Source organism: Neopsephotus bourkii, unplaced genomic scaffold (genome assembly GCF_033783945.1).
Source record: "Neopsephotus bourkii isolate Nb327-2 ecotype Australia unplaced genomic scaffold, CSIRO-AGI_Nbou_v1 NB_196, whole genome shotgun sequence".
Taxonomy (NCBI): Eukaryota; Metazoa; Chordata; class Aves; order Psittaciformes; family Psittacidae; genus Neopsephotus; species Neopsephotus bourkii.
In genome coordinates, this window is record NW_026900709.1 from 17,082,119 (window position 1) to 17,102,547 (window position 20,429).

Consider the following 20,429-nt stretch of genomic DNA (forward strand, 5'->3'; position numbering starts at 1 on the left):
GGTGGTTGTTTCTTTGTTCATTAGAGTACCAGAAAACAGCAGGCAGGTCCCTGTTGTTTTAGGACCAGTACCCAATTGGTAAGAAAAATGCAGTACCTCAGAGAACTAATGATAATAACCATTTATATCACTAGTTCTCGGGGGTATAAATTAAAAGCAAAGAGGGAAGTCTGGCACACATAGACTCTCTGATCACCAACATGTGACTGTAGAGTTTGCGTGGAGATGGATCTGTCTTCTCTGGAGGCCCAGGCCAATACGTCATAACATAAATACTGGGCAAGAGTATGCTTGATGGTTATCAAAGCAGTTTTCATTTATTTGTTACTTACAATGGCTCATTAGTGGATCATCCCACAGGGTACCTTATTCTGTTGTTGCTGTTAGGTCAACAACAGAATAAGGTCTTTCAGAGGACTTGGGGTGAGTAAGAACATGATGTCCACATCTGTGTTTGGGATAACACTTTGGTTCTATGACATTTTGCATTTTCAGTCCAAAAGAGACTCTCTGAAAAGATCTACTTTGCCTATTCTTTGTTTCTGAAGAAGACAAGCTAAGCTGGGAGAGTGACAAATCGATTTCTAAATTCACTTCTGTTGATGATGGTTTTCCTTTCTTTGTGTTAAAACTTACAATGCAAGTACAGTTTGGCACCTCTTAAGCTAGGGGCTGTGCTGAATGTACCAAACTCCAGTGTCTGTGAAGAACTGTCTCATTGTGTAAGAGGCTGTAATAGTGAAACTAGTTCTTTCTTGTTCTCTTTCTATTTCTGAAATTTTGTGTGACTCCCACTAATCTGGACAGCTATTTTTAGATTTTTCTGATTCACAGTGAGCTTCACAAGCTCAGCTGTTTGGGCTTTTTCCTGACCTTTTACATCCCTACTATAAGCTTGAAATTACTATGCTAAGGTTTTCCACTCCTTAAAGGAATGCATTTATTTGGAGGAAGAAGGAAGGAAAGAAAATGCTTTTCAGATGCACACAGCTTTTACACTGCTGCTTTTTTAAAGTACTCTAGCAGTTCTTTTGGCTTGGGATCCCATGCTATAACCAAAAAAACAGCTACTGATTGTCCTTGGCAATTTGAGCTGCTGCCATTTCCCCCATCTCACTGTTAAGCTTGCACTGGGTGTTCAAGTATCACACACTGATATTAGGGATCATTCCATTAATAGTTGATGTGTGTAACTGCAGCAAGTGGCCCTGTCCTCTCTTGAATTCAGGGCTTGTATCACCCCGTGTTGTTGCTGGAGAATAAAAGAAAACTGGGTTCTGATGCTGAGCCCACTGGTTAAGAACATTGCTGAGGAGACCTGTATGTGGCTGCGTGGTGGGGAAAGAATTAAAGAAAAGCTGACTAGCTGTTCCACCCTCCTAAGTCGGATTTACAGGATTTAAGCAAATCTGCTGGAATTCCTTGATCTTATTTCTGTTCCTTATAGCTTGAGTACTATACTAGCTCTGGGTATGATTGCTGTAGACTACCTCTCTTTTTAGGCTTTCACTGAAGATCTCTTACGGAGGAAGCACTGATATTTCAGTTGGTCTTGACAAATAGTAGTCCTGCCAATTCAGGAGAAATAGGTTGAGTTCCAGAGAGCCAGAACATTTTAGAAGGTGGTACTTCAGAAGGGTTCATACAGAATAATCTGGAAAAATCCAGATGGAAAGAGTCTTTAGGTAATCATAAACTAACTATTATAAACCTGTGTTTATATCAGGGTGAGCAGGTTATTTGTAGTAAATACGGACTTGAGTATTTGCAACTACTTCAGACTTGTCCACACAAGAAAGTTCAAGATCTGGTTTACCTTATCTTTAGATATGTTACCTATCCAAACTGCCGTAGTTATATTGGTATCGTTTCCTCCTTGGTCTTCCTTTCCATCTTGGATATGGCCACATAGCTGTGAGAAGCTTTTGAGAATCTGAGATCCACCTCTCTCAGGAAAATGTCACTGCCAGAAAACCAGGGGGGAGTCCTGGCAAGAAGAAAATAGTTCCAAAAGAGGACCTGCCACAGAAGAGCAAACTTCCAACACCCACTATGTGTCTTTGCACAGGTTGTCATTTCTACAGAAACTGAATACCAGACTCCAACTGTTGCTTTTGGTGTGTGCCAGTCTGTGTTTCCTTTAAAATCACTTCACCTAGGAAATAACTTTATCTAATAATTCAAGTTGCCTTGAAAGGGAAGTAACTTCCAAGCTACTGTGAAAGAAATCCAGTACAGGCTTTTGCTAGAGGTTTTAAACCCTCTTAGCATGTATCAGAGGGCTAAATAGGTGAGTGTCTTACGGGAGTTCTGAAGGAGCATCAACAGCCTCTCTGCTCCTAAGTAAGGAGCAGATTTCTCGGAATCTTAGTAGCTTTTGCTGTTCCTGCCTCCTAGTATATCCTTTCCTTGTGCTTTTGCTGAAGTAAGTGGTTCTAAATTCCAGCGCGTTCCCATATTTTCTTTTTGGTTTGCTCCTTTTTTGCCAGTGTTGCCTGAAAGTGTCAGCATGCTGTAGCATGTAAGCTATTTCCACCCTCTGTTGCCCTGATCATCTGCTTCCCTCACTACGAGGATATAGGAGATTTGCTCCTAATTAACTGAGTGCAAATCTTGGCCAAATCCATTGTGTCCAGAATGCACTGTGATACAAATCCACTCCAGAAAGGTCTCCTTCCTTTCACTCAGCAACTCCTGTAAGAGATCCAGCATGGAGTGGAATTTCCTTGCCTTTGATGAGCATCTGAGGATGAGGCAACACAAAACTGTCATCTGAAGTGAGTAATGAGCAATAAGTGAGGGAATTAGAAAAGAGGCTTTTTGTCAAGCCAATGAATTTCCATCAGCCTGTTCCTTGTTTTTATGCTGAATGTGTGTTTGGAAATGCTGCTCAGCAGACTTAGCCAGGAGTGAGCTCATTTCTTGAGGTGACCTTGTTTCATGCTGCAGAAAACCAGGAGTTAATCCTTCCAAAATCAGAATATAAATAGGTAATTCCTGTTAAACTGAGCTGAGGAGCTGCACAGGGAACTTGTTAAAAGAAGTCTCAAGATTGAACAGCTTTAAATGTACCTTCCTTAGATTTAATAATGTTTGAAACTTCCGCTGTTACACTCTAATTCACACGGAGGAGCAGTAAGCTCAAAAGACTAAAAATTCCCATAGGATTGTACATAACAATACAGTAATGATCAACCCTCTGGAAAGCATCCCAGCTAGTCAAGTGAAAATAACTTTACAGCCCAAGGTCAAGGAGACACTTGATGAAAAGGACCTAGGGAAGCGATGGTAGGATGCAGGGCTGAAAACTGGGAATGCGCCGTGGGTTTTCCTGGAGCCGCCTGTGCGTTTTCCATGGGGAGAGCTGGAAGCTGCTTCAGGTGAAGTTTTCTGGGTCCCGTTTACCTGGATCAAACCAGAGGAGAGTTTGACCTGGGGAGGCTGCAGGGAGCTAGTCGAGGAGGCAGCGGTGGGGGGATAAAGTTCAGATTCCTTCCGACAAGTCTAATCTGTGGCAAGTGCGCGCACCAGCAGCTTCCTTCTCCAGCTCTGCTGCCGGCGGTTCTGCAGGAGGACACAGCCCCGCGTCCCCGCCGCGGCTGCAGCCTCCGTGCCTCGGGAGGGAAGGGAGAGGAGCGCGGGAGGCGGGGGCTGGCAGCGGGGAGAAGCGCAGACCTGGAGAGGGAGGGGAGAGCGGGCTGAGGGCTGCGCCCCACCCGCCAGCGCTTGCCTCCTCCTGGATTTAAGGGTGCGAGAGAAACCCAGGGGCATGTTCTCCGCCCTTATTGCTTTTCCCTCTTTTTCACCTTTCCGAAGAGAATAACCAAGGAGAAGAGATGGGGAGAGACAGGGGAAAGTGAAATTCTAAGATGCTGCTGGGAACTTTGATCCCTTCCCCTGCATCCCTTTCCCTGCACAGAAATGGAAGAGGCGTCCCACTCACTTGGGTGCGGAGCGGCTAGTGTCCTGCCCCCGAGGAAGCCCAGCTGCAGAGCCCGGGGAGGAGGCAGCAGCTGAGTCTGGCAGCTGAACGGCAATGTGATGCTTGAAGAAGCTTCTGCCCACTTTGCACAGGAGGGATGGAGATCCCCAAAGTACTGGTGCTCCTCGTAGAGCTCTCCAGTCTGTTATCCTGTCTCAGACGCGTGGAGGTAAGAAATGGTTATTCTTCTATCTGCTTATGCAAAGTCACATGGCTCTTTTACTGTCCTCACTGTAAGTGGATCTTGTTATTACTTGAATATGTTTTCCAAAGCATCTAGGCAGCTGCGGTCTCTGGGAAGAGCTGGGGGCTTGGGGAGGGATTTATTTCATTGTGCATATGAAATTCAGACAAGGAAACAAATCAGGGAAGCAGGATGCACAAGAGCTTGCAGATGCTTTGGCTCAGGTTTCTTGTGTTTCTCAGGCACTGCAGTGACCCTGGCAGGAAAGATCCATTGTTTCTGTTCTTTGATGATGGACTGATTACCCCTGTTGCTGTTAGGAACAGATGATTTATAGTCACATGGATGTGGGGCAGTGACTACAACATGTAGTGTCTGCACTAAGATTTGGTCAATCTTAGCTAAGATGGTCAGTGCTGGGGTGTTTTGGAAGCTGCTGTGTGAACTGGCAGCAACTAATCTTTCATTAGGAGAGAAGCATATTACGTGGACTGCAATTCTTTTATTTATGGTCCATCTCCAAAAGCAGGTTGAGGCTTTCATGTACTGTCTGTTATTAGCCCAACCCATCCCTCTGTTGCCCGCGGGTTTACATGTGTGTGCAGCTGCACATTAACTGCTAGGAGTCAGGGGACCTGGAGTGTGGCTCAGTCAGCTGTTTGGTGCCGTCACAAAAGTGTGGCTTAGCTCATTTTCCTCTCTTTGCATATATCTGAGAGATCCTCAAATAAGTCCTTTGGCATTGATACTTCACAGACCATTATGTGGGATTTCAACAGCCTGATACATGCAGATGGATTTTTGGCTGAAAAGCATTTGTCAGTTAAATGCTGTTTTATCCATGCATCCCTTGTGTATGTGCACCTGAGATCTGATCTGCTGTTTCTGAGCCATGTCAAGGTTTCATGTTCAATATGTAGAGTCACATTCTGACTTCTGGAGGGTGATGGTGGAGCTTGGCCATGGTTGCCAACACCTGATGGACCATATTCACAAGCTTGTTTTAAAAAGAAAGATGTCTGCCGTGAGTAGGTGTCATTCTTGTCAGGTATCTATGGGAACTATCTCTACTTATTCTAGAGGTGGGTTTGATTTAATTCCAGATTTTACTCTCCCCCTTTTCCAGGGAAAGGTGGAGCTGAGAGAAGCAAAATTACTGCATTTGAAGAAACCAGAACCATTTCCGATAGCTCATAGTCTTTATATGCATAACTCTGCTCTGTGAATAACAAGGCCTTGTTCATATAGAAATATTAGAAACGTTCATTTAGAAGTATTTAGAAATTAATTAAACTACAAGGAGTTAACAGAAGCATGTATAGTTTCTTCTTTTCACTCTGCTCTGTGAAGATCTTGCACCTGCCTGCACACCATGTAATGGTGTTGAGTGGAGATCCCTATCTTTCAGCCAGCAATCAAGTTATAACCACCAAAAACACTGCCTATAAGAGGAAATACAGTTTTGGGGCTGGGCAGGATGCTGGAATTCTGAAGACTCTGTTTAATATTTTTTGTTCTTAGTAATTTAACCCCAATGGGATAATAATACCACAGGCCATATCATATTCTCATGTATTAAAACCAAAATCCTCCAAAAGCACTGTTGTATTTCTTCTTTAGGCATTTCCCCACTTTGTACAGTTATTACTATTTTAACAGGGATCCCTGGGGGCATCATCCCATCACATAGATACATCTCTATTTGCTGCTGTTGCCATAGATGGCTTGCCCTAGAAATGGGGAGAGAATGAGTGGTTATTCATTTTTTTCCTTACTGGTAACAATGATTTTCTTCTAGCTTTTCTTTCCACAGGCATCTCACTCAGACTTCCCAATTCTATTGGAAAAGAACAAGCAAAGCCCTGCAATGTGGTCAAGGGTAGATCTCTGCAGGCTAGTAATTATTCATTTTGCTGTTAGTGGGCAGAGCTGTGATTGGATTTGAAGAGGAGCAATGGGGAGAGCAGGGAAGGGGCTGGTTACTAGGGCATGTTTGCCTAAAGCAGCAAAATGCTGAGCTGCTTTTGGGACATGCCCATGTTTATTTCATCGGATAATCATCTTTCTCCTTTTGCTCTGTTTCTTTTCCCAGGCTTCCCTGGGATCCCAGCCCAACCAAAACCATTTGCAGAGTGCAGGTAAGAACAAGAAGTTATTAATTCAGTCATCAGGCAGTTTCTTTCCTGCAGTGGTGATATGAGACCATAGGTACGATGAACTGCTACCTGGCATTCTTCCTTTCCTTCCATCAGTACTTCAGTCTTTCCTCCTGCCTGAATGTTTGTTTATCTCCTTCCCGAAAATGGCCAGACCACTTTGTTTCCTTCATGTCTACTAGTTTTGCAGCTCCTTACTCCTCCCACATGTCCTTTTCCTTTCTTTCTTTGCCTCAGTCTTTCTTTCATGCTCACCTTTCCTCTGCTCTAATAACTACTGAATTCTCAGACACTCCCTCTGAGAGTGCCAGGTACGATGCAAAGGGCACAGTGTGTTTTCCAGACACTTACCTGTAATTGCTTCTCATTTTTGTCCCCTGCAATTCACCTTCAGCTGTCACTCACCCCCTCTGGGCTTGGCAGTGGCTACAAGGCAAATGGTGAAGCTTCTTTGTACCCTTAATGTTTGCCCTATGTGTCTTTATGGCAGAAAGGTTTTCTGAAAGTGTTGGCTTCTTTTTGTTTATTCAATACAGTCAATAAAGCTGTAACCGTTAGCCCTTTCTGCATCTGCTCTTCCATGTTATGGACTCTAAAAAGCCCACCCTCACACAGAATCTGGTTCTGGTTTCCCTCTTTCTTATTTCAGGGTCACAAATGGGGAGTTTTCTTCTTTTGTTAAAGGGACCATGACAGGCAATAATAAATTAGTAGTTGGGGTTTCTTTCCATGAGATATTTCACATGGGCACTGGCATGGAACATTGGCACCTGCACTTCCCCCAAATAGGTTCCCTTTCCCTACTTATATGTCATCCAAGTTCAGATAAGCCAGGGTATATGCTAATGTGTGTAGGGAACGTACAACTACAATACCATTTCCCACCTTCCTGCCTTGTAGAATGCGATTTTAAACTCTCCTCAGTTTCAATCAATTTAGACAGGCAACTAATCTTCTAAAGAGCCTAGGATCACATTTAAGAGCATCTTAATCAGGTGCCAAAGCAGGTGGGGAAGGAAGTGGAGGAGCGTGTGCCAGGCTCAAGTACTGCTCCAGGGCAAGTAAATACATGTATTGAAATAAATGGTAATGGGAACTGGTTTAAATTGCCCATATTTGGGCCCAGAGTTGATATTTCCAAGGTCTGTCTGGGCAGTTCATGACTTTCAGATCAACTTGTGGTTTAGACAGTTAATATTATAAACATTCTTTGAGCAGCTGCCTTGAAGAATGATAGAATTGAAATCAAGCAAGTAGCAATTAGGACATGGGAGGTGTTTCAGGAGATCAGCTATTATCTCCCACATTGTCTGAGCCTTGGTGCACGATGCCTTAAGTGATGCTAACAGCTCCTTTCCTGTGCCCAGCATCCAGCGTGTGTGGTGTTGGACCTCTTGGGTATTACAATGGTTCACTGGCGGTCACTGAGGCTGGGGCAGAGTGTCTCAACTGGGCAGAGTTCCCCGATTATGTTCAGCAGTACCCAGACCGTGGCTTGGGGGACCACAACCACTGCAGGAACCCAGACGGGGGAACTACACCCTGGTGCTTCTACCGGCTTGCATCAGGGGCCATTGGCTGGGCTAACTGCGACTGTAACCAAGGTAAGGGCTGCTGCGTGTCTCTGGCTGCCAGTGCCTGCCTGCACTGCCTGGGAGCTCAGGGCAGAAATGTGTGCTGCACAGACTTGCAAGCAGCAGGTGGGACACCCTGTGAAAGGAGCACAGTACAGTAAGTGTACTAGAGGCTAACCTGTGTGGGAGAAGAACGTCTGTATATAGTAGGGGGTGGATTTAAGCTGCTGTAGCCATAATGCCATGTATAGATGCTTTTGTTGCCATACAAGACTTTTTTTTTTTACTGTTAACTGATGCCATTTTGAGACAGTTTAAGTTATGTGGAAAACAGCCCACTCCTGCTTCTTGAGTGCCTGTAGCAGAGCTCTCCTCATGTAAGTGTAGCTGTTCAAATACAATAAGCAAAAATCTTCTGTGGTAAGGTAGGTTACAGGCTTGCTTTGGAATTCTTCGCAGTGCTGACACAAGGATTGCTGCTTGCTTGGAGGCATGCGAAGGAGCTGAGCTCTATCAGTGCACGGATTTCAGCGCAACCTTCTTGAGAAGGCTTTGTTTGTCCTCCTGCTTTCTGACCTTCCTTGCTTTCTCTATGTTTTAGAGAACAGATGAAGTACAATTTCATAAATGAAATGAATGTCTTTTTTCCCTTGCCAGTGAAAGTGCTTTCAGAGATGGCTTCATTAAAGTGAGGGGTACAAGTGTAGTTGTGCTGTGTGCCTGCTTGAGCTACTACAGACAGAAGGTGTATCCTTCTCACAACACATAACTGAGCAAGGAAATGTGCTTTCTAAACTGTGGTGGATATTTGTGGTGCAGTGAGAATTCAAAGGGCATTTACTTTGTAACTTGCTCTTCTTAGCGAGTTTAAAGAGGATTCACCTGCTGTTACTGAGCATCTAGCTGTAGCAACAGTGACTGTCATAGGTGGTTGATGGTAAATAAATCAGTGGAGTGTCAAAAGGAACTAGATAGCCTACCATTTCCACACACCTTTTCAAGGTAGCATGTAAAATCATCCCCATTTCACAGAAGGAGAATCCTGGAGCTGTGGCAGAAGTCAAGTTTCCTGCAATGTTACCATGGCTTTGAAAAGAACATAGCACCAGCAATCCTGCCGAGTAGCAGTTAATTACAGGACCCAGGAAGGTGCCTTCAACAGTAAAACAGGGATGAAGGAAGCCAAGTGCAGTTCAGCTCAGCTACGTGCAAGTCCAAGGCTTGCTGGTTTGAAACCGTCATCACAAGATAACAGCTTTTACTTTATTTCCTCTCCTCTTTTGGAAGGTGCTGTGCGGTTGGCTGAAGATAGTAGTGTGGAGCTGTACTTCAATGGACTCTGGGGCACCATCTGTGCTGACTACTGGACTGACTGGGATGCCAGTGTTGTCTGCAGGCAACTAGGTCTCAGGTGGGAACCTCAGTCTGGTTGCAAGAGTTACTGCTCACGTAGCCTTTGAAAGATCAGGCTCTGTGGTTATAGTGTCCCTGGCATAGTGTGGTGGCTGGGGGAGAGGAGTTGGTTTTGTGGACTCATTTCCCATTTACTAGGGTCCTTTCACACTGTTTTTTTTCTGCAGCTATGCTAAACCCAAACAGCATTTGCAAGATTTCTTTAAAGCAGTAGTGTCTGCTTGGTGCTCCAGACTGCCATGAGTGAGGTGTGAGATGGTATCCTCTTTTTAGTATTACCAGCTGGAGTTACTGTAGTGATGTAATAGAAATTTTGAGAGCGTGAACTGTCTTTGGGAATCTGGGATTTGGACCTTCAGACTTCCAAATAGTGAGGAGATAAGGTCTACAGAGAAGGAAGAAGTTAATTCAGATATTTGGATGTTTGAATCTGTTGATGGGTTTATTCATCACTCTCAAGCGAGGGGGCCATTTCTGACCAGACCAACCAGACCAACTCTTCTGCCTTAAGTAGGAACTCAGAATGGGTTAGGTGGAAGGAAGTGCTTTGTGCTTGTTTATGCTTTCCCATTAAACTGTAAATGCCACCCCTTTATGCATCCCAATCAACTGGGCTCAGTGGGATGTGAAATGGCAGAACTGGACTGCAGAGTCACAGGAACTGAAGGGAACTGGTGAGTCAAGCAGTGCTATGGCATTTAATCCCTCTGTTGTGTTCTTTGTACCAGTGAGATCGGCTCAGCTGGGAAGAAGAGTCACCCTGGACTGTGGCCTGTTCCCCTGCACCTGCAGTCAGCAAACTGCCATGGGGATGAGAAAGCCCTGCTGGAGTGTGGCTACCGGGAAGCTGTGTCAGGAGTTTGTAAGCAGGGGAGTGCCATGGCAACCTGTGTCCCTCCTGAAGGTAAATCTCCAGGGAAGGTTCACTCCCTGTTTCTTGCATCAGTGTTGCTGATAAAATGTGACATGTATGGTTGCGTAGCTATGATGAGCAAATCATTGGAGCATGTTCTTCTTTCACCTGCTGTACAGGTGGTTATCTTCCTTCCAGGGAAAACTTATCCATCCTTTCCCAATCCCAAACACTCAGAGTGGGCATACCTCTACAGTCACTGAAAGATGGCTGCTGCTTATGCCCACATCCTGTTTTCATCAAACCAGGATTTTGTCTGCAGGCAGCAAAGTCTTTGTCACTGTAACAGCCAGTTAAAGAGCCGCCCCTGAAGCAGCCCCTTACTGTTGGCTGCAATCACTGATGAATCTGTGGGATCTAGAGAGGAGGATGGGACTTGAGCATCCCAGGAGCTCCTCTGGCTGGTGAATGGCTCTACACCCTGGACTGCTGGATATGCTTTGTCTCTGTCTTGTTCTGTTGTGCTCTCTTTCCCCTTCTTGAAGCGCAGGTGTAGATGCCCCGCTGCGTCTAGTTGGGGGAAAGGAGAGCTTTGAAGGACGAGTGGAAGTTTACCATGATGGCAAGTGGGGTACCATCTGTGATGACCGGTGGGATGACCGGGATGCTGAAGTAGTCTGTAGGCAGCTGGGACTCAGGTAATTTCCCTGCTGTATATCATGGAGTGGTCCTAGAAGTAAACAGAACAAAGAACATGAGAGCATCTCCCTTCACTATAGTACCAGTCCTTTCTATAGGAGGTATACAGAAACCCTGGGAAAGATAATTCTGGACTGATCACCCTATATAATGGCATCTCATTCTCCGGTGTGCAATTCAGTGCTTAACATGAGAGTTGTATGCTGGGCATTCTTGAAAATCACCTCAGTACCGAATAGTTTAAAATAGACAATTCAAGTTTGAGATCCCTCAAAGTCTAGGAGTTTTGCCTGTTACTGAGATTGAAACCTGGTTGTCCTCAGAGCTCCCCAGGTGTCTGAACTGTTCATGTTGCAGGCACATTTTTGCTATGTGCTGGGAGGCCTCATTACAAAACTTTCCAGTACTGTATTTCAGTTAACAGCTGGAAACACCACTGTGTCAGAAAAACAGATTAGCTATGAGAGGACACTGAGCTAGTATAGCAGAGTCCCTGTGCAAGGCAGAATGTGAGGGCACAAGGCTGTGACCTTCGTTACTGAGCATATGTGCCTGTAATGTTTGCAGTGGGAACCCAAAAGCCTTGTCGTGGGCTCACTATGGGCAGGGATCTGGCCCAATCCTGCTGGATGAAGTGGAATGCTCAGGCAATGAACTCTCACTTGACCAGTGCAAGAAGAGTGACTGGGGACAGCAAAACTGTGACCACATTGAAGATGCTGGGGTCTCCTGTGACCCTTTCACAGGTACAGATCTAAAGCTCTATGCCAGTCAGATGAGGCCAATCTAACTCCTGTGTTACATGGCTTGCTTAGTAGTTAAACCCCCTGCCTCAGGATCCTGCAGGGATTCTATGCATAGCTGCCACCTGTGGAAGCAGAGAGCAAGCAGCAGGTGGGAATGGGTCAGAGACAGGCTTGGTGGTGTTCCCATGGCTTTCTTTCCACCAAGGTGGTATGGAAAGGCTGAGGTGAATCCTCACTGTCAAGCAGGCGTGTTGGGGAGCAATGAATGTTAGCTTTTTGCATACCCACGGGTATATGTGTCTCTGGTTTATTTCACTCATGGGCTGTATAGAGACCTCAGCAGTGGGGCACAGGCTGCTGCTTTTCTCCCCTGCTGAGCACTGACCTTTCCTTCTCCCATCCCTTGCAGAGGGCACCATCAGGCTGGCTGGTGGCCGCAGCCCCAGTGAAGGCAGGGTAGAAGTTTATTACAATGGAGACTGGGGCACAGTGTGCGATGACGGCTGGACAGGCCTCAGTGCCCAGGTAGTCTGCAGGCAGCTGGGCTTCAGGTAGGACTGGGAGTGTGTGTAGTGTCTGTGCTTCCTCATTTCAAGGATTAGATTCCATCACCCTTCACTGGGATAGGTTGGACCTCGATCCTTCAATGCAGTCTTTGTTAGAAGGTTTATTACCCACTATGCAGCTTTATTCAAGAAAAATTAATAGTTATCCACATCCTTTCCAAGGGGAAAAAGAACACCAAACTTTATTATCTCCTGCCTCAGCCTGTTTGGAAGCAGATAACAGGCTTGATCCTGTCTTTCTAAACCCCTCACCAAAGTCAGAAAGTTCTCCCAACACTTCTTAAATTTGCAGGTGTATCAGCTCCGCATTGCCGCCTCCTCTGCTGTCACTAAACAGTATCACCCACCTGTTCTGTCAGCTGAACACATCACCTGCTTCGGCACCTGAACCTATCAGGGCAAAAAAAGAGTGGTATTAGGGATTTTCATAATGCTTTTCTTTCAGTCCATTGCTGAACTGTCACCCCTCCAGGTATAAGCCTGAAGAAGATTTAAGATCAGGATACTGTAGTCTTGGAGCCAGTAGAGGTGTTTTGTGGATTTTTTTAAGTATGATTATAAGATTTCAGCTTTATAGACTGAAAAAAAGACTCAACTAAATTCTGCCTTTTGAGTTCAGCTGCATACTGTGTTTGTCATCTTTCCATTGCCTAAAATTGCAATTCCAGGTAGCTGCTTCCTATAAAAAGTGGAATTACTTAAATGTTGATATTTCTGATGCCGCCTCTGCTAGCCCAAACTGATAAACCTGGTGTCACGTCTCCAAAGCAGCCTCTGCGGTATAGCTGGCCCTCTGTGCTACTGTGCCTTTGACCAGTCACTAGAAAATGGACTGGTCTGAGCAGGCCTTCCTGAAAGCTGAAGCTGGTGAGATGTGCAAGCTCCTTGTTTGCCATTCTGTGCATCACTGAGTGGTTTAGGTCAGGAAGCCTCTGATTTCACAGCTGAGCTCTACAGGGGAATTCCTTTTTTGTCTAAGCTTGTGTCTAATCCCCTCTGTGAGATTAACGAGTTTTCATGAATCTGATGTCGTGTTTTCTTCCTCTAGTGGTCCTGCTACCCTGGCCTCTGAAGGGGACTATGCTGCTGGCCAAGGCTTTATCTTACTGGATGATGTGGCTTGTGTGGGGACAGAGCTGTCCCTCCTGGACTGCCCCCACAGCAACTGGGGGCAGCACGACTGCTCACACGCTGAGGATGTGGGAGTCCGCTGTTCCCTGGAGAGCAACACAGTCATGGATGGCAGCCTGGGTAACTCACCTTGCTTCTTGCCCTGGGCTGTGGGGAAGTGTCACCTGGTGGCCTGTTCCTTGGGAAGGTCTGGTGGATGTGGGAGATGAGGGGGCTGCTTTTTGAGGAGGACTCTTAGGAATGTGCCCTGGCTGTTTTGGGGCAGAGCTCTGGCTCCACCAGACCTATGGCCAGGCCAGCAGAGAAACTGAAACTGGAGAGAATTGGCAGTCTCCAAAACAAACCTGAGGGGCTGAGAGATGGCGGCTGCCTTAGTGTGCCATTGCTTACTGATGAGATGCCTCAGCCCCATGTCTGTGGGAACATGGGACCCTTTAACTAGCCCTGGTGTAGGTAACTGGTGTAGTTAGTGTTGCACCTTGCCAAGACAAGAAGACTTCAGATGCGAGGGGCTGTTGTGGGGAAATTTGTGCTCTCCTGTGTGGATGGCACACTTTAGTTAAAAGTGTGAATTTATTTCAATTAGCATAATTTCCTCATTTGTATGTGTCCTGATACTCTCCCCCTTCCCTAATACAGGAGACTTTTGAGTTTGTCAGACATTTTTACTGAAATAGGTGGTATCCAACACTTTTGTTTCTCCTGAATGGAGAACTCTTCTCTTGCTTAGGATAATGTAATAGTTTAATGTATTTATCTCCCGTGCATGTTTAAGCTTGCCCACTCTTGGCTCAGGATTAAATAACTTTCTTTCTGGTCTTGTTCTCCTCTTTACTCAGCTTTCAGAGTATGATCCACTAATGATTTCCAGTATGTATTAAATTAATATGCATGCAGTCTGCTGATTCAGTGCTGAGCTGAAATGTCTTCATATCCAAACACTCCTCTTCTTTCCTTTTTCTTTTTTTTTCTTTTTTCTTTTTTTTTGTTTTTTTAAGCTCACTGATACCTGGGATTCATCCTTGCCTATAGAACCCCAGTTCTGGGCACCTCACACTCAGGTGGTTTTGCTTGCAGTCACCCACATGTATTCTTCTGCAGGGCCTCCTGTGCGGCTCGTGGATGGAGAAAGCACCAAGGAGGGACGAGTTGAGGTATTCCTGAATGGGCAGTGGGGCAGTGTCTGTGATGATGGCTGGACAGACAGAGATGCTGCAGTGGTTTGCAGGCAGCTGGGATTCAGGTGAGAGCTCTGGTACATGCATCGTACAGATAGAAACAACTCTAGGGGGATCACTTCTCTCTGGACCAGTTTCTGGGAGCTTCCTTTCTTAGTTTTGGCATACCCCTATAGTATCATATTGAGGGAGTAAGGTCATATTTTTACTGAACTACTGTCTGTGTGTAGTGACACATAAATATTATTTCTCTTAAAATGTGCTGGTGCATCAGGTTCACCTGCCTGCTGCAGATTAGCCACCCTCTCTCTAATTGCAGTGGTACAGCAAAAGCCAGGGCAATGGCTTATTTTGGTGAAGGCCACGGACCCATCCATCTGGACAACATAGAATGCAGAGGCACGGAGCACACCCTGGGGCAGTGTGTGAGGCCTGACACAGGGATTCACAGCTGCTGGCACAGTGAAGATGCTGGTGTGATCTGTGACTATGTGGAAGAGAAGGTGCAAGACATCAGGAGAACAGGTGACATGCCCATTTCTTCTGTGCAGAAATCTGCAGCTCCAGCTGTAGGATCTCTGCATGCTTTTATGCTTTTTACCTGTACTTCTTCCCTTGGCTGAAAATTAAGCATGTCCTGTCCTGCACCTCCTACTTTATCCTTGGTTTTGTTGTCCCTTCTGATGAGCATAGGATGCTCCAGACTAGTTGGAGGAGCACCACGTATGTCAGGCCTTTGAGCCTGCTGAACTGCCTCACAGCCAAGTCACCACACCCTTCCTTAGAGCATTAACCATGAGCAAACTTTGGGGTTTATGTTACTGAGGAAGTAGCTGTAGAGGTCCAGTTCCTTGCATAAGACTACAGGTACTGTAGGTAAGCACCTCCACCAAAAATGAGGAAACCTATGGGATCAAATCTGCTACGAATTCCATATGCACAGCACAATAGAATCAACTACAATGAGGATTAAGGCTCTTGGGGAAAGTGAATGGTGTTTGGCTCTCTGACAGCAATTGTTGATGCTTAAGCTGAAGGTACCTACCCAACGGCTCTAACTTTGCTGTGCAGGTCCAGAGTCTGGTGTGTGCGGGATGCGCCTGCTTCACCGTCGCAAGAAAAGGATCATAGGTGGAAACAAGTCCCTCAGGTACTACCTGTAATTGCTGGGAAAGCCAGAACTGGTCCCAGCTTTCCTACAGGCTCTGGAAATAGCCTGGCAAATGCTAAATACATCAACACGTTTTCACTGGTCATTTTTGAGCTTAATTTGAACCAGTGTGTCTATCTAGGGAAGAATTCACACCAGCTGAGCCCAGATAGGTCAGAGTGGATGGGAAAGGAGGAAGCTAGCTCCCATGTGTGTGACACCTATTATTCCTCTGTTTCTTGTTCAGAGGCAGTTGGCCATGGCAGGCCTCACTGCGGTTGAAGGGTTTTCATCGAGACACTCGTCTGCTGTGCGGAGCAACCCTGATCAGCAGCTGCTGGGTGGTGACTGCAGCCCACTGCTTCAAAAGGTGTGTTTGTGGGTGGGGAGCCCCAAGGGATACTCAGTGGTGAGCAAGATAACCTTGTACAACGTTATCCTTCCAGCCCATGGAACCACATGAGCCAAGTTCTTAAACCAAGACCTTTGAGTTATGATGTGTGGAATCTTGAAGCATTTATGGGGATGACTCAAGATAGGCTTGCTTTATCCTTCACTGCTTACAGCTCCCTTTTAACTTTGAGGCTTCACAACTTAAAGCAAACCAGCACTTTGCCATTCTTTGGTGCTTTAAGGAGCTGTGAACAGATGAGGTCACAAACCTGTTGCAAGTATTGTAGTCCTTTTTATAGGAAAAAAATCCTATGCATGCTAGAGAGTGATTTGGGACACCCATTGACTGCAACAGTTGGCATTATAACATCTACCAAAGATGTGCCACAGTGTCTTTTCAGGTTGTGAGGAGGTGGGTCAGCCTCACAGCAACTGAGACTTGTGTGAGTCTGTTTCCTTCTCAGCAGGAGCATCAAGAACTTGTGTCTCTGTTTCTCCAGGTTTGGTGTTGATGTGCAGCGCTACCTGCTGCGGGTGGGTGATTACCACACGGGTGTGAAGGATGAGTTTGAGAGGGAGCTGCCCGTGGAGCGGATCGTCCTCCACAGGAACTACTGGGCTGGCAGCAATGATAATGACATTGCCCTGGTGCGGATACGGGGCAGAGAGGGGCACTGTCTCTCCTTCAATCGCCATGTTCTGCCTGTCTGCCTGCCTGACAGGAAAGAGAAGTCTGACATCAACAGGCAAGCCTGCATCATCTCTGGCTGGGGAGACACAGGTGAGTGAGGCGGCTTTGACTGGCAAGAAAGGTGTCAGAGTCTGAGTTTAGAAGCCTACATGGGCCATTAATTTATGTCTGCACAACTCAAGGCCATGTTCCTACTGCTCCTATTTGTCTGTGCTAGTTCATGGTGTTAAGGAGTGGGGAGGTGATTTTTGTGCCATTGTGTTTTCTTCTGATTTCTTCTTGAGCCTGCCCAAGGTGGAAGTTCAGGTTGCCGTAGCATCCCTCTGAAACTGTGGGACAGAGTAATGCTGCCATCTGGCCACAGTCCTCTCTTTCTTCCCCTTTTTACATACATGTTGGCCCACAGCAGACCCCTTAGACAGCAGCCTGTGCAGAGCTGTACAAAGCCGATGGAGGCCGCCATGTTTCCATCACCTCCTGCCTTCTTCATGGTACTATCCTAGTGAAGTGGAGGCTTAGAGGTGGAAGGGATCTCTGTCAGACTACCTTGCTCTGTCTCCCTGGATATTGCTGCAGGGACAGCGAGCTCTGAAGCTGGCTTCTGCACTAGGTTCGAGACAGCCCAAACCTGTCCTCTTGCAGCACATTGCTATGGAGTTTCCTAAGTAAAAGGGAGCAGGAAATCCTCTAGGAAGATTAAATTATTAAGTTTCTAAAGGTGATGTTTCAAAATGCTGGGCTTGGTGGAGTCCTTAAATGGATACATTAGCAAGGTCTGCAGACAGCTTTAAACTCTAAACAAAACTTTATAACCAGCTGTCCAGTCTCCCCTCATGAGGATCAGAGATGCAATGCAGAGCTTGGAGCAAGGAGGCCTTTCTGGGGCTGCTTTGATGGGAGCAAAGCCGTGTGTTAAGACTTACTGCCAAGAGGCAAATAGCCCCTAGGAGCTTGTCTGTTGACTTTGGACTTACCCACCCTTCCCAGCTGTTTCCCTAGCTGTTACCCCAAGTGTTCAACTGCAAGTATACATGTGCCTTTGGAGTCAGTTACACGAAGTGCACATGTCACTTTGGCCTCTCAGTGGAGGATCAAGGAGCATTTCAGCCTTACAATTCCCTTAATCTGCACTGGTGCTTAATGGCCAGAATCCCTTGCACACACCAAAGCTGCTAACCCAATGAGAGGGACAGTTACTCACTACCTTGTGAGCTTATCATAAAGCTTGGACACAGAAAGGTCTTACTCTAATATAGCACGTGAACCATATGTCCTGAGCAAGTCTTACTCTCAAGTAAGAGATTTAAGCAAACAGGGACAAATTTGGCCAAAGATGAAGTGAACTGCCTTTGAATAATATTTGGATGCTTCTGAAACATCTTCCAAAGCTTCTCTGAGGATCGAGCACTTAGCAAATATTACTGCATTTATTCTCTTGAGGAAACACTGCCCTTGTTTTACAGAGGAGAAAATGGAGGCTCAAAGAAGTGAAATAAATTGAACAAGGTTCAAGTTACTTGCTGTCACAACCAGGAGTAAGACTCATCCTTTGATCTAACCTTTTTCTCCAGCCTCTTCCCCATTTCTTTGATCTTACAGCTCTTTCTTGTGGTTTGGCTTGGCAGCGCTGTTTTGTGATGTTCTGGTTGTTCAGAGATGCTGAGCTTCGCCTATTCCTGTGCCACAGCCTTGACATGAAATGTACAAGTATCTTGTTTTGTGTGGAGCACCCCTGCTGTAGGTCACTGCTGTTGTATCACAGTATCACAGTATCACAGTATGTTAGAGATTGGAAGGGACCTCAAAAGATCATCTAGTCCAATCTCCCTGCCGGAGCAGGAACACCTAATAAGGTTACACAGGAACGTGTCCAGGCGGGTCTTGAATGTCTCCAAAGAAGGAGATTCCACAACCTCCCTGGGCAGCCTGTTCCAGTGTTCCGTCACCCTCACTGAGAAGAAGTTTCTTCTCAGGTTTAAGTGGAACCTTTTGTGTTCCAGTTTGTACCCATTTCCCCTTGTCCTTTCATTGTTTGCCAGAATTGTTTATCTGAATGTGAATTGGTCTGGACAGTGTTCTGTTCTGTTCCAGGGAAGTCCTATTCAAGAACCCTGCTGCAGGGGGTGGTGCCTCTTCTCCCACGGGAAGACTGTGAGGCCCGCTACGGGCACAAGTTCACGAACCGCATGATTTGTGCTGGGAACCTCTCTGAAGACAAGCGGGTGGACAGCTGCCAAGGTGACAGTGGAGGGCCACTCATGTGCCAGAGGTCAAACGGGCGCTGGGTCATTGTGGGGATCACCTCCTGGGGTTATGGCTGTGGTCGGAAGGATTCCCCTGGTGTGTATACGAAGGTCAGCAAATACGTACCCTGGATCAGGAAAGTGACCAAGCTAAATTGACAGTGTCTGAGCTCTAGGAACTTCAACGTATGGCCCTATTGCCCTACAGCAACAGAAGGCTGTGGCTCCTGGCCTGTGGCTGATGGAGAATGGACACTGAGAAAAGACTTTCATGTAGAACTGGGAGAAAAACAGTTACAGCTGATTCTGCAAAGTCTTTGGTTTCACTTTAGTCTGTGATCTCTGAGCAGAGAAAGCAAGTGCTCACTGGTAAGAATGATAAGTCTATGTTCCTCTGACTGCCTGAGTCCTGTAATGCAATCACACTTGGTGCCCTGCACGCAGAAATGTGTAAGTGGAGAGATATCTGCCTCTGTAAATCTGTTCTGGGGTTTGTATGTTTGCACAGTTAAAAATGCTGCAAGGAGACATGAGATGCTCGGAAGATGGCACCAGGCTCCAGCATAGCTGAAATCTTCAGATTTTCTTTTTGTAACAGCTCTCCAATTCTGAGAATCGAAGATTTAACCTGAGCTGAGGAACAGGCCAACAGCTGGGTCTTTTCCTTCTCTGTTACGTCTCAAGGGTGAATCTTTTCTCTTCTGAATAGTAGATCTGCTCCCATATGATCCCTTTAAAGTATCTTTCCCTGCTAAAAGATGCTTGTCCCTCCTTCTGTAATCTTCTATCACATGTTTCCAGCTGCCAGATGCTATGGTTTTATTGCTAGTTTCTCGATATAGTGGTTCTTCTGTGTTCATTAGGTTTAGTTGGTTTGGGGTTTTGTTTTGTTTTGTTTTTTTGCTGTTGTTGTTTGTTTTTTTTTTCTTCTTAAAGCAGCAGCTCCTAGAATCAGTTTTTTGTGTAAGAGTAAATCTTCATTTTTTAGGAGACAGTATCTTTCTTGCCCTTGTGTTTACTGCAAAGAACTTAAAAATGTGACCTCAAAAGGCTGAACAGACATGTTCTTTTTCTTTAAATCCAAATGTAATGTTTATCTCAAACATTCAGGTGTTGAATCGCTGTTTAACAGCACTGCGGCAGCTTTCTCTTGATAACTTCATTCACCACAGTTCTTAGCTGCCCTTTATTTGTGATGTTAGTCTTTAATAGCTCTGTGCTCACAGTTCTCCCATGAAATACTCCTGCGGTACAGATGCACCTCATGCAAGTTACTCACTCCTGCAAAGCAGCTTCCCGCTTTCCCAAAGTGTGTCTTATTCTTGCAACCTTTGGGCTATGCTTCTATGCTTCCTCTCTTCTCTTCTCTGTACTGTTTCCTTTTTCATTCCCCTCAGCGAGGGTAAAGCAGCTTAACTGGAGGCTATGCGAACACTGCCATCAAGCTGTAATTCTCAGCCTGGGCAGAAA

General features: G+C 45.8%; 1 protein-coding gene across 2 annotated transcripts; it reads left to right on the forward strand.

Annotated features, from left to right (window-relative positions):
* The first annotated feature begins 8 nt into the window (after positions 1 to 8).
* LOC133207368 (neurotrypsin-like) lies at positions 9 to 20,064 on the forward strand. Of its 2 annotated transcripts, none has more exons than XM_061344203.1 (16): positions 9 to 5,943; positions 6,259 to 6,304; positions 7,690 to 7,926; positions 9,184 to 9,307; positions 10,038 to 10,213; positions 10,713 to 10,860; positions 11,429 to 11,607; positions 12,017 to 12,158; positions 13,222 to 13,424; positions 14,406 to 14,547; positions 14,802 to 15,007; positions 15,554 to 15,632; positions 15,880 to 16,002; positions 16,526 to 16,806; positions 18,808 to 19,864; positions 19,896 to 20,064. In XM_061344203.1, exons 1-15 carry the CDS (start codon positions 5,887 to 5,889, stop codon positions 19,116 to 19,118), a joined length of 2,454 nt encoding a protein of 817 aa, XP_061200187.1. In that variant the 5' UTR covers positions 9 to 5,886; the 3' UTR covers positions 19,119 to 19,864; positions 19,896 to 20,064. The 2 variants fall into 2 exon arrangements, with proteins under 2 accessions (XP_061200187.1, XP_061200186.1); XM_061344202.1 differs by having other exon boundaries at positions 9 to 4,151.
* The last annotated feature ends 365 nt before the right edge of the window (positions 20,065 to 20,429 follow it).